The sequence below is a fragment of the Phyllopteryx taeniolatus genome, chromosome 17 (assembly GCF_024500385.1).
Source record: "Phyllopteryx taeniolatus isolate TA_2022b chromosome 17, UOR_Ptae_1.2, whole genome shotgun sequence".
NCBI classification, from domain to species: Eukaryota; Metazoa; Chordata; class Actinopteri; order Syngnathiformes; family Syngnathidae; genus Phyllopteryx; species Phyllopteryx taeniolatus.
In genome coordinates, this window is record NC_084518.1 from 15,824,357 (window position 1) to 15,844,055 (window position 19,699).

At 43.0% G+C, this 19,699-nt stretch overlaps 1 protein-coding gene across 9 annotated transcripts in view; it reads left to right on the forward strand.

The window, feature by feature from the left end:
• The window catches only part of LOC133467395 (protocadherin Fat 3), an 87,733-nt gene that overhangs the window by 51,767 nt on the left and 16,267 nt on the right, over window positions 1-19,699 (forward strand). For 3 of the 9 annotated variants that reach the window (XM_061752224.1, XM_061752223.1, XM_061752226.1), the window contains 17 exons: window positions 152-259; window positions 343-526; window positions 616-836; window positions 2,081-2,533; window positions 4,307-4,441; window positions 4,869-5,214; window positions 7,656-7,852; window positions 9,450-9,603; window positions 10,855-11,267; window positions 12,934-13,147; window positions 13,434-13,648; window positions 13,720-13,857; window positions 14,911-15,054; window positions 15,618-15,815; window positions 16,180-16,457; window positions 16,548-17,113; window positions 17,211-17,345. In XM_061752224.1, coding sequence (XP_061608208.1) covers window positions 152-259; window positions 343-526; window positions 616-836; window positions 2,081-2,533; window positions 4,307-4,441; window positions 4,869-5,214; window positions 7,656-7,852; window positions 9,450-9,603; window positions 10,855-11,267; window positions 12,934-13,147; window positions 13,434-13,648; window positions 13,720-13,857; window positions 14,911-15,054; window positions 15,618-15,815; window positions 16,180-16,457; window positions 16,548-17,113; window positions 17,211-17,345 — 4,099 coding nt within the window. Of the gene's footprint in view, window positions 1-151; window positions 260-342; window positions 527-615; window positions 837-2,080; window positions 2,534-4,306; window positions 4,442-4,868; window positions 5,215-7,655; window positions 7,853-9,449; window positions 9,604-10,854; window positions 11,268-12,933; window positions 13,148-13,433; window positions 13,649-13,719; window positions 13,858-14,910; window positions 15,055-15,617; window positions 15,816-16,179; window positions 16,458-16,547; window positions 17,114-17,210; window positions 17,346-19,699 lie in introns of those variants that run through there. The other 6 variants (XM_061752225.1, XM_061752228.1, XR_009785212.1 and 3 more) reach the window with 5 other exon arrangements.

The following is a 19,699-nucleotide window of genomic DNA, read 5'->3' on the forward strand; positions in this document are numbered from 1 at the left end:
AGGCAAAACATCCCAGGTGGATGTTGGCCTTTGATGACAAGGCCAACAGTGTAGATTTATCATGTTAGCAGTTAGCTAGCATCCACATCAACATACTGTACATGCTCAGTATTATCCCAAAACTGGTGGTGATCTTGATGCTGATTTCCAGGTGGTGGTTAACATGTTGGGAGCCAACCTGTACAGTCCGGTGTTCAGCCAGAGGTTCTACCTGGCAGAAGTCCCAGAGAATGCGCCGCACGGTTCAAAGGTCATCCAGGTATCCGTTCATGTTCATGGTCATCTTCCGTAATGTGACCTGCACAAAGTGTTTAAAATCTATGCGTGTCGCGTGCATCGCAGGTCCGCGCCTCCGACGAGGACTCGGGTCTGTTCGGCCAGATCACTTACTCCTTCATCAACGACTTTGGGAAGAGTCGCTTCGCCGTGGACGCTGACGGAATCATTTCTACCACACAGAGACTGGACCGAGAGGACCCTCTCAACAAAGACATCTTGCTCACTGTCATGGCCCTGGACGGAGGAGGTACCATCATCAGGTTCATGCGCATCATCATCATGTACAAAACCTTCTGCCAAGTAGTCCAGTTGGGTTCAGCATACGTTCATTCCTAGGCCGGGCGTCGTTCTGCACGGTGCGAGTGGTGCTGGCGGACGAGAACGACAACGCACCGCGCTTCCGTGCGGTGGAGTACCGCATGAGCATCAAGGCCAACGTGGGCAAAGGCTCCCTGGTCACGCAGATCCAGGCCAGCGACCCCGACGCCGGCTCCAACGGCAGGATCGTCTACTCGCTCTACAGCGAGGCGCGCTTGTCCCTGGTCGACGTCCTCGAGGTCAGTCTGAATTATCAACTGTACACAATTATTAATATCCATGATGTGACAATCCTCTCATAAACTCTGTAGATTAACTTCCATCTACATTTATGTTTGTTTGTTTGTTAGGATTTTCTCTTTATTCTGCACTCATTCTTGTAAAAAACAAAAGCATAAAACCCCCAGACTCAAAACCAACATCTAAACTAAAGCCTTTGGCAAGGCAATTGAACAAGAACAGGAAGCGACAAACATATCAAAATAAAAGCGGTAACAGCGCTAAACCAATCTGAGAACAGTCAAATCAATGTTATTTGTTCGGAAGAAGCCATTGGTTGAGAGTCCTTTTCAGCCAATGGCAATAAAACAAAAACAAGCAGTGTTAAGCCTACCAAAATAATAGTAACACAACCAAAACAGTCACAGGAGCGACAAATCAGTCATTTGTTAACAAAAAGTTCCCATGGGCAAAAGTCATACTAATCCAATGGCAATGGAACAAAAATTTGAAGTTGCAGACCTACAAAAATAAAAGCAGTTACACCACTAAATCAGTCAAAGGAGAGACAAATCAGTTATTTGTTCACAAAAAGCCACTGGCTGACAACCCGATCAACCCAATGGCAATGGAAAAAACTTGAAGTAATGACCTGTTGCCAAAATAAAAGCAGTAACACTGCTAAACTAGTGGTAATATCCAAATCAAAGTCATTTGTTCACAAAAAAAAAAGCTACAGCCTGAGAGTCATACCAACGTACTGGCAATTGATGAAAACCCTGAACTGACGAGCTGCCAAAATAAAAACTGCAACACTACTAAATCAGCGACAAAGTGCTACTGGTTGAAAGTCCTATCAAGCCAAAAGCAATGGAATAAAAAACGAGAAGTGGCACACATACCAAAACAAAAGTGGTAACCCTGCTAAACTAGTCACAGATTCCAATCAAAGTCCTTTGTTTACAAAAAGCTCTTAAATGAAAGTACTATCATGCCAACGGCAGCAGAACAAAAACAGGGAGTGCCAAGCCTACCTAAAAAAAAAAAAAAAAGAAGCAACACTACTTAACCTCTGATTGGGTATCCAAATAAACGTCATTTGTTCACAAAAAGCTACTGGCTGAGAGTTCTATCAAGCTAATAGCAATGAAAAAAAGTGCCAAACCACCAAAATAAAAGCAGAAACATTCCTAAACCAGCGATAGGAGAGACAACTCAGTCCTTTGTTAACAAAAAGCCGTCTGCCGTGTGTCACGTTGCGCAGGTGGAGTCCGACAGCGGCTGGATGATGACCAAGAGCTCGGTGTCCCACCTCCAGGGTACGGTGCTGTCCTTCTTCGTCAAGGCCACCGACTGCGGCTCCCCGGCCAAACACTCGCTGGTGTCGGCCTTCATCCACGTGGTGCCTCCCGACGCCTTCATCCCGTCCTTCAGCCAGCCCCAGTACTCCTTCACCGTCCCCGAGGACACGCCGGCGGGCACGGCGCTGGGGTCCGTCTACATGGGCCCGGGCAAGAGCGCCGCCTTCTCCGCTGTGGCCGGAGAGACGGCCGACAGCAACCAGGGTGGGACCTTCCTGGTGGAGGCCGACACGGGGCTCGTCCGTCTGGTCAAGTCCCTGGACTACGAGCGCATCCCCGTATACCGCTTCAAGGTGGCCGCCGCCGCCCGCAGGGACCTCATAGAGGCCATCACCAGCGTGGACGTGGAAGTCAAGGTTGGCGGAAAGATCGGCGTTGAGTTTTAATCTGTTATGGCAATAACACTATCCATTTTTAACACATTATAGCAAGAAAACGATTGATTTTTCATTATGTAGCAAGATCACTGTTGCTTTTGAATGCACTATAGAAAAAAACTATTGATTTTAATGCTTTGTAGCAAGAACGCTATTGATTTTAAATATGGTTAAACAAGAACCCTATTGATTTTTAGTGTGTCATAGCAAGAACCCCATCAATTTTTAATGTTACAGCAAGAACACTTTTAATTTTAAACACTATAGATGAGCCACACAATGAAGTTATGGGAAAGAGTAGTGGAGGCTAGACTCAGGACAGAAGTGAGTATTTGCGAGCAACAGTATGGTTTCATGCCTAGAAAGAGGACCACAGATGCATTATTTGCCTTGACGATGTTGATGGAAAAGTACAGAGAAGGTCAGAAGGAGCTACATTGTGTCTTTGTAGATCTAGAGAAAGCCTATGACAGAGTACCCAGAGAGGAACTGTGGTACTGCATGCGGAAGTCTGGAGTGGCAGAGAAGTATGTTAGAATAATACAGGACATGTACGAGGGCAGCAGAACAGCGGTGAGGTGTGCTGTCGGTGTGACAGAAGAATTTAAGGTGGACGTGGGACTGCATCAGGGATCAGCCCTGAGCCCCTTCCTTTTTGCAGTGGTGATGGATAGGCTGACAGATGAGGTTAGACTGGAATCCCCGTGGACCATGATGTTTGCAGATGACATTGTGATCTGCAGTGAAAGCAGGGAGCAGGTGGAGGAACAGTTAGAAAGATGGAGGCATGCACTGGAAAGAAGAGGAATGAAGATTAGCCGAAGTAAAACAGAATATATGTGCATGAATGAGAGGGGTGGTGGGGGAAGAATGAGGCTACAGGGAGAAGAGATGGCAAGGGTAGAGGACTTTAAACACTTGGGGTCAACTGTCCAGAGCAATGGTGAGTGTGGTCAGGAAGTGAAGAAACGGGTCCAAGCAGGTTGGAACGGGTGGAGGAAGGTGTCAGGTGTGTTATGTGACAGAAGAGTCTCTGCTAGGATGAAGGGCAAAGTTTATAAAACAGTGGTGAGGCCAGCCATGATGTACGGATTAGAGACAGTGGCACTGAAGAGACAACAGGAAGGAGAGCTGGAGGTGGCGGAAATGAAGATGTTGAGGTTCGCTCTCGGAGTGACCAGGTTGGATAAAATTAGAAATGAGCTCATCAGAGGGACAGCCAAGAGTGAGTATATTGGTAGAAGGATGATGAGGATGGAGCTGCCAGGCAAGAGAGCTAGAGGAAGACCAAAGAGAACGTTGATGGATGTCGTGAGGGAAGACATGATGGCAGTTGGTGTTCGAGAGGAGGATGCAGGAGATAGGCTATCATGGAAAAGGATGACACGCTGTGGCGACCCCTAACGGGACAAGCCGAAAGGAAAAGAAGAAGAAGATAGCAAGAACACTATTAATTTTGAGTGTTATTACAAGACCATTGTTTTTGAATGCGATAGCGAAAACCTTATTTATTTCTAATGCAGCAAGAAGGCAAATTTTATGCTTGGTGTCTTGAGGTACCGTTGGTTAAAAGCCGTAGCAGGGCAGTTTCCTTGTCATTTTTCAGACAACATCAAAGTAAATGTTTGAGGTGAAGCAGCATGTGGCTCACTCCCCAAGCCCTTGTATTTACCGCATTCTGTGTTTTTCTGCTCCACGCAACATCTCCCCTTCCTTGCAACGAATAAAAAAGAAAACTCCTCTGTGCGGCAGGTCCTGGACGTGAACGACAACGAGCCGGCGTTCGAGACAGACATGTACGTGGCCACGGTGATGGAGGGCATGCCGGTCGGCACCCGGGTGGTCCAAGTGCGGGCGCTGGACCCCGACCGGGGCTCCAACGGTCAGGTGGGACGTGCTGTAACAGATACTACCAAGTAAAAGGATAGAAAATGCATTGATCAATACAAATTCATTGGCAATATCTTGAATAAAGGGTTATAACACTGCAACTATTGATGCTACTTGTTAGCCCGTCTATGACATTTTGCATTGTTTGTTAGCATTAAGTTAATGAAAAGCAAAGTTGTGTGGTTGTTTTAAAAGCACAGTGTGTAATTCTCGTTTTATGTTGAGTTCACTGCAACCATACTGTGCTTGTATCTCAAATTTTTTATCCCAAGTCATCCATTCATCCATTTTCTGTGCCGTGCCGGCCCCAAGTCAAAGCAAACAAAAATAATTCGAACGACTGCTCATATCGACTCATAAATCGGGGAAACTCGACTCTCAAAGCAGCACTCTATCAAAATATGCACCTTGTCTTTCCCCGCAGGTGACTTACAGTCTAGAAGAGCCGACGTCCGCCGCCACTTCTGTGTTCTCCATTGACAGCAAGACGGGCTGGATCACCGCCGCCGCCGGTGTGGACCACGAGGAGCGCTCCAGCTACAGCTTCCGCGTACTGGCGTCCGACCAGGGCGAGTTGCGCTCGCTGCGGGCCGCCGCCGCCGTCACGGTGGCCGTGTCTGACGTCAACGACAACCCGCCGCGCTTCCGGCGGGAGCTGTACCGCGGCGCCGTCAAGGAGAGCGACCCCCCCGGCGAGGTGGTGGCCGTCCTCAAGACCAAGGACGACGACGGGACCGACCAGAACCGCATGGTCAGCTTCTACATCACCGGTGAGGGAGTCTTCTGATGCTGCAAACCTTTTACACTGAGGAACAATTGGATGTGTTTCACCTTTGTGTTTATTAAACACATTGAAACCAATCCAATATAGGGTAATGTGTTAAGATGCTGTATGTGAAGAGACAAAACAGCCTACAGATAACAAGGAAAAAAGGAAAAAACTAAAAAAAATTTAATATTTAACTACTACTGTTCTATGCATATAATATAACATAGATAACCCTAACCCTAACCCTAACCTAACCCTATATTTAAAATTAAATCTAACAAATACTTTTAATTTTAAAAATGCATTAAAAACATACAGCATCGACAAAATTTTTTAGTGCAGATCCTGATGAAAAAATATTAAATTATATATTTTAAATATAGCCAGCACAGTGGAGACTGGTTAGCACATCCGCCTCACAGTTCTGGGTACCAGGGTTGAAATCCTGGCTCCGCCTGTGTGGAGTTTGCATGTTCTCCCCGTGCCTGGGTGGATTTTCTCCAGGCACTTCGGTTTCCTCCCACATCCCAAAAACATGCGTGGTAGGTTGATTGGACACTCTAAATTGCCCGTAGGTTTGATTGTGAGTGTGAATAGTTGTTGGTTTCGTGTGCCCTGCAATTGACTGGTGACCGGTTCAGGGTGTATCCTGCCTCCGGCCCGAAGATAGCTGGGATAGGCTCCAGCACGCCCGCGACCCTAGTGAGGATAAGCGGTAAAGGAAATGGATTTGAAATACATAGTTTAAAAGCTTTAATTTGTTCTTAATGGCAACAATATAAAAGAATATATTCAGCATAGTGAAAAGCTGATCTAGTTGAGATAAAAACACATTTTGGGGAATTTGAACTTTTAAAAAAAAAAACTTCTTGCGGACAAAGGTGCAGATCCAAGAATGAGTTTGCTTTCCTGCTTTAGTGCCTTAACTTATATTCTCTTCAATCAATTCCTATCTGCTTTGAAACTACATCATATGAAAGACTTTCAAGTCCTTCCATTATTCTCATTTATCCTCATTTGTAACTGCAATGTGATTTCTGATTTGCTCATTAGTCTCAGCCTCCCTTTCTCGTGTACTTGATTGTTATTCGGCAGTCAGGCGGACTCTTTAGGAATAGGAGAAGTGAGTTTTAAACTGTTCCTGGGATTGTTGTTGTTATTCTTGGCGGGACGTGTTCCGTATTCCGGATGAAGGATGGCATCATGCCGCCTTGTTTTTCTGCCATTTAGTACACTCATTGGCCTAATGGACGCATTGTAATCAAAGGTCACACGCCCAAATGGCGCGTATGCGTCGTTTCCACAGTGACGTGACTGACGCTTATCAACCGCCGACAGCTCTCCTCTGACATCTTGTTTACGACAAAAGTTCCACTCCAAATTTTAATACAAGTTTACCAAAGCACTTACGTAAAATTTTTTGATGTCTTTATTAACACACGTATCTTTGCTGATGTTTATGACAACATTTAAGTTGTGTTGATGAAAGACACTAAATAGTTTATTTTGAACAAAATTTACATTGGATTCAAAATGGACTCTATGGCCGCAACACTTCCGTGTTTGGCGTACGGCGGCGTGCTTACATCTGGTCGCATAGTGACAACTTGGGAAACGTTTTGAAACAACCAAGTTGACGTTTATGAAAGTGTTTACTTTAGCTTCTTTAAAAAGCATTTTGGAACTATGTGTTAGCTTTGCTGAGGATTTTAAATGGGTCTTTGATGCTTATAAATGTTGGTTGGATCAAAGACACACAACTTTTAATGTTTGCAAAATCATGTTAGCTTTCTAAAAGATTCTAAATTGTTCTTGATGTTAGTGACCATATTTAAGTAAATGAAAGAGTCCAAATTGTCAATGATGTTTTCGAACAGCTGTACATTTGCTTCTTTGAAGACTTAAAGAAATTTACAAAAACATTAGCGTTGTTTCTAAATTCTCTTTTTTGTGTACAGAACAATTTAGTTTTAAACGTGTACAGGTATGATACCTTTTTTAAATATTATTTAAGGACTCTAATTTATCTTCTATATTTATAACACATTTTATTTAGGTTAATCAAAAATTAAATTTTCTTTCATTTTTATGAAAATGTTAGTTTCTTTGAAATGATTAACAAACACGGGTGTTTAAATAAAATTTAAAAAAATAGGATAGGCTTATTAAAGAGTAACGTGTTAGCTTTGCTGAAGATTCTAAATCATCTCAAAGAATAAATTGTCTTTACAAAAAGATGTTCGTTCGTTGTTGTTTGTGAAAACACGTGCGTTAGCTTTGGTGTCAATTCTAAAAGGTCTTTTATTTTTAACGTTTATGACGAAATTTAAGTTGGGATAGTACGAGACTCGATTTTTTAGCGGTACCGACTCATTTGCTTGTAATGTTTGTAACAAAATGTAAGATTTGTATAAAATGGTTGTTTTTGTTGTTGTTTGTCAGGGGGTAACGTGGGCGGTGTGTTCGGTCTGGCGCTGGTGCAGGGCGAGTGGAAGGTATACGTGAGCGGGCCGCTGGACCGCGAGCGTCAGGATCGTTACCTGCTCAACGTCACGGCCAGCGATGGCCTCTACGTGGCCCGCGCAGCTGTGGAGGTCACCGTCATAGATGCCAACGACAACAGCCCCGTCTGCAACCAGGTGGGCGAGGTGGCATTAAAACATTGTTATGTCCACCGTGGTTAGAGTTGCACTGTCCAAATTTAATCAAAAACCGCATTGATTATAAATATTTTTTCAATATGATAAATAATAATGATCTTTTTTTTCATAATTAAACAACACCTGGGCAGCATTGTAAAAAAAACTAAATAATAAACCTGTTTATTTTGAATACTAATTACTAATTTATTAATATAAATTTATTAACATATATATATATAACTAATAAATGACAGTAATATATTTTCTATATTATTTCTATTTAAATAATACAATGTATATATACACCTTAGTTTAAAAAAAATGTCCAGTAATTACTAATTGTATCTAAATCATAAAAAATATGAATATTTTATAAACATAGTCCAAAAAAAAACCTCCCTTAGCATTACAAATTAAAATAATAACGATTAGAGATTTTTTTTAAATTTGGATACAATATTATTTGTATTTATATATTTTTAAAAAATGGATATGTACAGATGAGTGAAAAGAGGTATGAAATATTAATATTAAATAATGGCTCACTCCCCAAGCCCTTGTATTTACCGCATTCTGTGTTTTTCTGCTCCACGCAACATCTCCCCTTCCTTGCAACGAATAAAAAAGAATATTAAAAATATTAAATAAATTGTGTTAAATTGTATTTATTGTTGGTGCAGATTAGAATGAGATGACAAATTAGATATATCATATTTTTTTGTAGCAGATATTATTTGTATTTAAATAACACAAATGTAAACAAAGATAATGAAAAGAACATTTTTTCACAGATAAAAATGAATAATACAACAATAATAATAATAATAATAATGAAATATTTTTGGTGCAGTTCTGAATAGAGTCTCACTAGGGTCGCGTGCATGCCAGAGTCTATCCCAGCTAACTTTGGGCGAGAAGCGGGCTACACCCTGGACTGGTCGCCAGCCAATCGCAGGGCACATATAAACAAACAGCCACTCGCACTCACATTCACACCTACCAGATCTGAATAATAGTACATAATTAATTTAGATGCATAAGTTTAAATTAATAAATTATGAGGCTGAATTTTTGTCCCCCTTACACTGCATGATTGATTTTGTGTTTATCCAAACTAGGATAGATAGACCATGGCGTAGATTTACGCTCCACTGACCCCCATTCTAGCTTCCCATTCATTTGTTATCTAATCAGTTCTCACCTTCATGCATTTTTTTCCCCACATAATACAAAGTAAGCGGTACAGAAAATGGATGGATGGATAATGCAAAGCTTCCGTTGGGGCGGTTTACGTTTCAAAGACATTTATTTGTGTAAATGTGCTTCATTACCAACAGAGGATGTTTTGTTGCGCTCACATTTGATGTTTCTACTCCTCACTAACAATGTGTAGCCCTTTAATTTTCTTTCAAAATGTCTGCAACCTAAAGCACAGAATATCTTTACAATGCGTAAAAGCCCCGAGATATGTTTGTGTCACATCGCAGCGGCCTTTTTGGGATGCGGTCGATGGAGACCACTTAAATCTTGTTTTCTTAGCTTTTGTCAGCTGGGATGATGGATGCACGTGTCTCTGTGCGTGTGTGTGTGCCAGGCGGTGTACAGCGCCTCATTCCCAGAGGACGTGGCGGCCAACAAGGGCGTGCTTACGGTGGGCGCGTCCGACAGTGACTCGGGTTCCAGCGCCGAGATCCAGTACTCGCTCTTTGGCATCGGCGTGGAAGACTTCTACATGGATGCCAACACTGGTACTTCACAGCAGCAAGGATGCGTTGGATGACAGACATGTTGGCTTTGTCTTGATGTTTATGACAAAAGTCAGGTTAGATTCAGCAAAGGCAGAATTGAGCTTCAATGTTCGTAATAACAATTAATTTTGATGGACTCTTTTAATTTGTGTATAAAACAAATTAATTGAACTGTAAATTGACTTTGATGTTTCAGAAAAACGTATACATTAGTTTCTTTGGAAATTATTTATGAAAACGTAGGTAAAATTGAATTGACTGATGTTTCGAAAATACGTATGTTAGATTTGTTCAGGCTTCCTTGTTGTCTTTGGTTGCAAAATTCAAGTTAACTGAAGATTCGTTCATTGATGTTTAGTCTTTGATGCTTCTAAAAAAAAACATTTTTAAAAGCCCTGCCCCAAGACCAAATTTCCTTTGAGGTTGAAGAAAAAATGTCAGGATTTGAAGATTTTCCTAAATTGTCTTTGTTTATAAAATAATTGACATTAGATTCAAGACTGCATTGTCTTTGATGTTTTTAATGTAAGTTCGAGACCAAATTATCTTTGATGGTTTAATTTTGGTTTCAATATAAGTCCAAGACTAAATGGTCTCTTTTTTATGAAAATTAAAAGTAGTTACACAATCGAACTGTCTTTGATAAAAAAAATAATTGAAATCAGGTTCAAGACTAAATTGGCTTTGATATTTAGTAAAACTGTAGCATTTTTGAAGATTCTAAATTGTTTTTGATGTTAAAAAAAGATCGTTAGTTTTAAGTTTTTTTTTTTTTAATGTTTTTTTTCTAAGTTCAAGACTGAATTGTCTTTCAAGGTTTAATTTTATTTCAGGTTCAAGACCAAATGGTCTTTGTTGTTTATAAAAAATAAAAGCTTAGTTTCAAGACTGATCTGTGTGCATAGAAATTGATAGCTTGAAGAGTGAATTGTCGCTGATGTTTGTCGCTGATGTAAGTTAAGACTAAATTGTCTTTGATGCTATTTGTTTTCAAGTTAAGTTCAAGACTAAACTGTCTTTGATGTTCATAACAATCGGAAGGAAGTAGGTTCAATTTTTCTGGTAAATTGTTGTGTCTTTGATGGATGTAAAAATCGAAAGACAGGTTCAAGTTTGAATTGTCTTTATTTCAGACAACACGTTAGCTTTTTTGAAGATTCTAAATTATCTTTGGTATTTCTGGAAAAACATTAAGTCAGGTTTAAGACTGAATTGTCTTTGATGTTTATTTTGTGTGTTTTTGTTCTAAAGGCGAGCTTCGCACAGTGGCGCCCTTGGACCGCGAGAGCCGTCCCTCCTACAAGCTCATCGCCCAGGCTACGGACGGCGGGGGCCTCTTCTGCCGCTGCGACGTGTCGCTGAAGCTCCTGGACGTCAACGACAACGCGCCGTCCTTCGCGTCCTCACGCTACGTGGCCAGCGTATACGAGAACGCTGCGCCCAACGCGCTACTCACGCGCCTGCAGGCCACCGACCCAGACCAAGGCCTCAACCGCACCATCATCTACTCCCTGGTAGACTCGGCCAACGGGGTTTTCTCCATCGATCCCGTGTCCGGAGTGGTGGTCCTGGAGAGACCCCTGGACCGAGAGAATCAAGACTCATACCGGCTCCGCGTTCGGGCCACAGACCAAGCCGGGCTGCAGGGGGCGCTCTTCTCACAGGTTGGTGGCCACAAACTTTAAGGAGGAAAATAACACATCTAGACACAAATAAATTACATTAAAGGGGACATATAGCTGAAAATTGACTTTTTAAATGGCTTTTAACTCATTCACTGCCATGAACATTTATATTCGTTATTTGGAATCCAAGCGTTTTCTGCCACCAACCGATACATTTGTCAGTTACGTTTTTCATCGGGTAGGTATGGAAGAGGGTCAGCTTTTGAAATTTTGGTTTGTAAACCACTGTAATGACTGACAGATCCCCGGCAAGATGACGAGAGACAGCCCACGGACACTGTCTAGTCGTAACAAAAGCCAGACTCGTCATTGGTCCAGGACTATGTAGGCCTTGGACAAGAGCTGGCTCGCTTTCATGAGACCGCCCCTTCAAAACAGGCTGTTTTCAGCAAGAGAAGAACCGAAATTAAGCCTGTTTTTAATTATTGATCCTTAGGGATCAATTTTGACACCTGGGAACTGTTTTAAACTATGAATAAATATGAATATTGTGTCTCATTGAAGGCTCAGACCAGCACGAGCCTTGTAGATATACAGTATTTCGGGATTAACGGAAGAAATAGATGGTCTGTCTTCTTTGCCTGTACGCGCCTCCCATCGAAAGGAGGCCACCCCAAGGAGTGGCGATAACAAGCCATGTAGATTTTAATTAAGATCAATGCTTATCACATGAGCACGGAGATGGTAAAATGACGAGAGTTGACACCTGAGGGACGAGCGAATCTCTGGCGCCCACTGGTGTAAATGCTGTGGAAAATCTATATTAATATTTGCAAAGAAAATACACAAATTATGTCGAGAAGCAAGGCTGCATATCAGAAAAGAAACTTCTTTTTGAACAGTGTACGTTCAATATGGTGAAGATGTAAAATTGTCTTTTATGTTTACTAAAACTTGGGTTGGGTTCATTGAAGACGATTGACAGAAACACCGATCTGAGCCCTGTTTAATTTCTTGATGTTTTTGTTCCTTGCTCTTTGCTTTGTTGTCTTTGAAAAGACAAAATTGCTTTCCATGTTTACAAAAACATGTACATTATCTTCATTGAGGACTCGACTTTACGAAAACATGATTGTTCGTTAGCGTAATTTCTGAAAACACATACCTTTGCTTTGTCATTCACATTTGCATTCTTTCATTTTTTTGTGTTGTCTTCTCAGACAAATTTGTTTTATGTTTACTAAAAATATACATTAGCTATGTTGAAGCTTCAAAATGGTCTTTGATGTTAAAATAAACTTGTATGATAGCTACATTGGAGGTTTTAAATCGTCTTTGATGTTTATCAGAATACGTATATTAGCTTCCAATTTCTCCAGGACATTTACAAAAACGAGTTGATTAACAAAAATACATATTGTAGCTTTATGTTCTTTGCGCTTTTTACAAATATTTTACATTTTTCATACTTAAAACATTTTTCAAATTCTTTGATAATTTTGTGTTCCCTGAAACAACATTTGTTATCGTCACTGAAGATTTAAAATTGTCTTTTGATGTTTACTAAAAACACAAAAATTGTCTTAAATATTTACAAAATATTACAAAAACACTTTAGGTACACTGGAGAATCCAGATAGTGTATTAGTTGTGTTAACTTCGCCGAGCACTCTGAATCTGAATTGTTGTGGCTTGTGTCCACCAGGTGGACCTGACCGTGCTGGTCCTGGATGTGAACGACAACGCGCCGGTGTTCCAGCGGCGGGACTACACTGTCACCGTGCCCGAAGACGTTGCGGTGGGCACTGAAGTGCTGCGGGTGCTGGCCACCAGCGCTGATATTGGGCCCAATGCCGAGATCTCCTACAGAATCCGCTCAGGCAACGAGATGGCCAAGTTCTCCATTGACAGGAACCTGGGTGAGCTGTCCAAACCGATATCTGGAGGTCTAGATGTGGTTCTAGAGAGTTGTGGAAGGCTCTGCTCTTACCACCTGGCACTGGGGCCTTTGCATGTTATCCCCATGCCTGGATGGATTTTCTCCAGATTCCACTTCGACTTCCACTTTCCTTTGACCAAGGCAGATTTTAGGTTTAATTATAGTGCATTCCACAATTCGGAATCTATCACCTTTAGTTTTTAATAAAAACAAACAAACAAACAAACAAAAACAACGCATTACTTTCTCCTGCCTCTGCCTCATAGGTTCCCTCTTCGTGGCTGATGATCTGGACTTTGAAGTATGCAAGGACTACTACCTGACGGTGGAGGCCTGGGACGGAGGCAGCCCGCCCCTCAGCGCTGCCACCATGGTGACTATCCAGCTGATGGATATCAACGACAACGCCCCTGTCTTCAGCCAAGATGTCTACAATGTCCTGGTCAGCGAGGACGCCCCGGTCGGCCAGTCCATAACTAGGGTAGTGTGATTGCGTCGCGAGAGGTAACCTGTCGGAATCTCGATGACTGAACGGGCATGTGTTTGTCTAAGGTGCTGGCAGAAGACCTGGACAGTCAAGTTAATGGACGCATCACATACTCCATCCTGAAAGGCGACAGGAGCAACCACTTCTGGATCGACCCGGTGGCGGGGCTGCTCAAAGTCAATAAGCGTCTGGACCGGGAGCTGGTAAAGTGGCCTACACACATACTAATTTTTAACATTTAAACTGATTTTTAAAATGTGAGAGACCCCACACGTGATGGGGGGGGGGGGGGGGAAATGGTCATGTATGTGAGGAAATATCACTCTTAACACATGAAACACACAGCAGCATTATCTTTCAGAGACATATGACCGATAATCGTGCCTTTGCTGACTTTGATCGAAACAGAGGACAAATCTTTTTCAACACACACCACTGGATAATCACTTTGAATCATCTTTTAGTGACATCCGATAATCGTGCCTTTGGTGACTTTAATCAGAAGAGTGGAAAGGTCACTCTTAACACACCCCACACCACTGGATAATCACTCACGATCATCTCTAAAATCACTCTTAACAAACTCCAAACGTGATAATCGCTCAGGATCACTTCTTAGAGTCATCCGATAGTTAGGTCTTTCCTGACTTTGATCGCAAGGGAGGGAAAAATCAATCTTAACACACACACCTTTGGATAATCGCTCAGGATCATCTTTTACAGACACCAATAATTTGACCTTCCCTGACTTTGATCGGAAGGGAGAAGAAAAAAAACAACACACTACACGATAATTGCTCAGGATCATCTCAGGGACATCCGATAATCGGACATTTGCTGACTTTGGTTGCAAGAGAGGAAAACTCACATCCCTCACCGCAGGATAATCGCTCAAAGATCATCTTTTAGAGACATATGATAACTAGACCTTCCCTGAATTTGATCGGGAAAGACAATAAAAATTACTCTATACACACGCCACACTACAGTATGATTGCTCAGGATCAGGATTGCTTCAGGGACATCCGATAATCGGGCCTTTGCTGGCTTCAAATGCTCAAATGTGGCTGGATTGCCGGTACGTGCAGACCCATCTTAAGGACACACCTTCAAGTGCAAAATAACTCATAAGGAAATCGATAGTCATTTTCTGAGTCAGCGCAAGGTCAGCGTGCACTCGCATTATGCGGCCGTAACGAAGCTTGTCGGCAGCTTCGCCTCATGCATAAAGATGCGCTCACTCCCGCCCCGCACAGGTGTCCCGCTACACTCTGTCAGTGCAGGCCTTCGACAGTGGCTCGCCCGCCATGTCTTCGGCTGTCGCCGTCAACGTAGACGTCGCCGACGTCAACGACAATCCGCCCGTCTTCACTCCGCCCAACGCCACTGCCGTGGTCCAGGTAGAAGATCCTATCACTCACTTTTTCGGGTCACCTATTTGTTTTACTGCTCCTGCAAAAGGAATAAAAATATTGCTTTGCTTTGCTGCCATCTTGTGGCAACTTGGTGCCAATGAACTATGTTGAAGTGATATGAGGAGCTTAATGTAGACAAAAGTCGTGCTTTGCCAGCATCGATAGGCAAAATAATATATATATATAATATATATATATATATTATATAAAAAAAATAATTAGGGTAGGAGCATCAACTACTTGCATATTTTCGCTATTCAAGGGCAGTGTTTGGGCCCTAACCTACTGCATGTGATTTTCCAGATTAAACATAATTTTTGAACACCAGATGGTTGAATATCAGCCGTGGAGTTTGAAAAAAAGTAACCATTTTGACAAAGGAGTAGAATGTACAGTTATCTGTTTTCATATGTAGAGAGTAAAAGTAAAACATCATCAGAAAAATAAATATGCACATAAAGTACAGATACCTGAAAATGCAGTGTGAACTGTGAAGTATTTGTACTGCGTTACTTCCCACCACTGTTCTTCATTTTTCAAATTTACAGCTGAACCAAGCGTCCGGCAGCGTCCTGCTCCGTCTGTCTGTCAGTGACAAGGACGCCCCTAGGAATGGCCCGCCCTTTGGGTTCAGCTTAGTTTCCGGGAACGAGGGTGGTTTCTTTACGCTGGACCAGACGGGAACGCTAAGGTCTGACCGCGTGTTTAGCCCGGAGTCTCCCAGGGAGTTCACCCTCGAGGTCCAGGTCAGAAACAATTTAAAAAAAAATGTTTTATGCCCTGTCTAGCCCTGTGAAAACTCAACCATTCAATAATTGACAGAAAATGCAAACTATTTGAAACTGGAGCCTTTATTGCAGGGATTCTCAAACCTTTTGAGTTTAGGGACCACTTAACGGGGAGAATGTTTTTGCAAGGATCCCCTCATCATCACAGTGCCAAATACATTACGACCATGGATACCCCTAAACGCTATGCTAATTAAAGTTATACCTTCACTAATGAGTGCGTATGCATATGTAGGCAAATTATTTTCCAGACCCCCAAGTTATGCCGCACGGACCCCTAGTTTGAAACCACTGGCTTCAGAATTGTCCTTTCGTTCGGCAGGCGAGCGACTCTGGCCGGCCCCCTTTGGTCTCGTCTTCGTGGGTTTTTCTGCGGGTCATCGGGAACAGTCAGTACAAGCCGGCCGTCTCGCCCCTGGAAATCTTTGTGGTGACGGCAACCGACACATTCCAGGGCGGCCCAATCGGTCGCATCCACGCGACAGACCGCGACCCAAACGACGCGCTGTCCTTCACCCACACGCCGCAGGACAAGAGCATGTTTAACATCAACAGGCAGGACGGCAGTGTTATGGTTCTACCGGGATTAGAGCCGGGAAGGTAAATATACTTATCCTTGCTTCGTTCTTTGATCTTTTTGAGTATTCTTTGATCCTTCTCACATTATTTTATCTTTTTTTATGTTCTCAGGTATCAGATGAACGCTACTGTCAGCGACGGTCGTTTTGCTGTGATCGCTGACGTCTCAGTCCGAGTGGAACAGGTGACAGATGTGCTGCTGCGTAGCGCTATTGCCCTGAGGTTCCGCTCCCTGTCACCCGAGGACCTACTGGGCCGCTACCTAAGCCAGATCCGGCTGACGTTGCGGGCCCTCGCTGGCTGGAAATGGTCGGCGGGACAACAGGACCCGCTCCACATCCTCGGCGTGCAGCCGGTGGAGGGGACGTCCGACGTGGACCTCCTCGTGGCAGTCGAGAGGCCAGAGATGTCAGCTGGTGGTGGTAGTGGGCGAATGGGGGGCTTTTACACGCCCCAAGAGGTGGCCGCCAAGCTACGGGAGGCAAGGGGGCAGCTCCGCGGGGTCCTGGCTGGAGCGACTGCAGTGGGTGGCGTCTGCTCCGGGGAGCTGGCATGCGGCGACAAGGTGTGCGAGCAGACGCTGGCCATGGAGGCTGGCTCGCTACTGACGTACAGCACAGAGAGGGTCAGCTTGGTGTCACTGCCGTTCAGACGCATTGAGACCTGCACCTGCCCTCGTGAGTTTTTGAGTAGATTGCAGTAACCCCTTGTTCATCGATCTCTCTTGGGGTACCTAATGTTCTATCCATCATTGTGATTTGCCAATGCTCCAAGCAGGTGGGGCTTGCTCTGCTCCTGTGGAGCTGTGTGAAGGTCAGTCGTGTCCAGCAGACATGCAGTGTGTACGCTCCGGCCCAACCGCACCATCTGTCTGCCAGTGTCTACCTGAGCGTCTGGACGAGTGTGCTGGTAGGATCTTTTTAAGACTTTCTTTAACTTCCTGAACCTATAAGAACCATGTTACAAAAGTCACAAGGTCTGACATCCGTAACCTGGTTCTACATTTGGTACTTGACTTGGTTCATGACTTGGTTATTGTCTAACCCTTTCACACTGATCTGGTGCCTTTGGAAATTGGCTACTGGGGTTACTACCAGTTGGAACCATGTCAAGAACCATGTTAGCAGCTAGACAGAAAACAAGTCAGGAACAAGTCAAAAACTACATAGCCATGTCAAGAAACAGTTGAAAACCAAATCAAGAACTATTTGAGGACCACATCAAAAAACACATTAGGATCCCATCAAAAACCAGTGAAGAAACATTCAAGAACGACGTAGAGAACGATGTCAAGAACTAATTTAAGAACAAACTTAAGGACCAGCAAAAAATTAAATGAGTCAAGAACCAGAAGCAACTTAAGAACTAGTCAAGAGCCAGTCAAAAACAAAGTCAAGAACCATTTCAAGAACCACCAAAGAACCAATTCCACCCCTCTCACACTGAGCTGGTTCTTGAATCGTTTTTCAACTGGTACTTGCTATGTGGATTTTAACTTGGTTTTTGCCTGGTTCTTGATGTGGTTCTTGACTGGTTTTAACTTGTTTCTTGACTGGTTCTTGACTTGCTTTTTTTTTACATAGTTCTTCACTTGATTCGTAATGAGATTCTTCACTTGCTTCTTGACTGACTCGTTCAAGATTGATGATATGGTCCTTCACTCAGACTGCTTTTGACGTGCTTAACTGGTTCTGGACTTGATTTTTGACAGATTGTTTCATGGCTGATGTGGTTCCTGACTTTTGACTTCTGACTGGCTTTAGCTGTTTCTTGACTGGTTCTGGGCTTGATTTTGACTGGTTGATTGAAGACTGAGATGGTTCCTTGGTTCATTTACTACAACCCCAATTCCAATGAAGTTGGGACGTTGTGTGAAACATAAATAAAAACAGAATACATTGATTTACATTTACATGTTTGACCTATATTTAATTGAATACACTACAAAGACAAGACATTTAATGTTCAAACTGATAAACTTGATTGTTTTTAGCAAATAATCATTAACTTGGAATTTTATGGCTGCAACTCATTCCAAAAAAGCTGGGACAGGGTCATGTTTACATCACCTTTTCTTTTAACAACATTCAATAAACGTTTGGGAACTGAGGACACTAATTGTTGAAGCTTTGTAGGTGGAATTCTTTCCCATTCTTGCTTGATGTACAGCTTCAGCTGTTCAACAGTCCGGGGTCTCCATTGTCGTATTTTACGCTTCATAATGCGCCACACATTTTCAATGGGTCCAGACAGGTCTGGACTGCAGGCAGGCCAGTATAGTACCCGCACTCTTTTACTACAAAGCCACGCTGTTGTAACACGTGCAGAATATGGTTTGGGATTGTCTTGCTGAAATAAGCAGGGGCGTCCATGAAAAAGACGTTGCTTGGATGGCAGCATATGTTTCTCCAAAACCTGTATGTACCTTTCAGCATTATTGGTGCCTTCACAGATGTGTAAGTTACCATGCCATTGGCACTAACACAGCCCCATATAATCAAAGATGCTGGCTTTTGAACTTTGCGTCCATAACAGTACTGATGGTTCTTTTTCTCTCTGGCCCGGAGGACACGACGTCCACAATTTCCAAAAACAATTGGAAATGTGGACTCGTCGGACCACAGAACACTTTTCCACTTTTCATCAGTCCATCTTAGATGAGCTCGGGCCCAGAGAAGCCGGTGGCATTTCTGGGTGTGTTGATAAATGGCTTTTGCTTTGCATAGTAGAGTTTCAAGTTGCACGTATGGATGTAGCGTCAAACTGTATTTACTGACATTGGTTTTCTGAAGAGTTCCTGAGCCCATGTGGTGATATCCGATATCCTTTACACATTTATGTCGGTTTTTGATGCAGTGCCGCCTGAGGTGTCGAAGGTCACGGGCATTCAATGTTGGTTTTCGGCCTTGCCGCTTACATGCAGTGATCTCTCCAGATTCTCTAAACCTTTTGATGATATTATGGACCGTAGATGATGAAATCTCAAAATTCCTTGCAATTGTACATTGAGGAACATTGCCCTTAAACTGTTTGACTATTTTCTCACGCAGTTGTTCCCAAAGAGGTGGACCTCGCCCCATCTTTGCTTGTGAATGACTGAGCAATTCAGGGAAACTCCTTTTATACCCAATCCTGGCACCCACCCGTTCCCAATTAGCCTGTTCACCTGTGGGATGTTCCAAACAGGTGTTTGATGAGCATTCCTCAACTTTCTCAGTCTTTTTTGCCACCTGTTCCAGCTTTTTTGGAACGTGTTGCAGCCA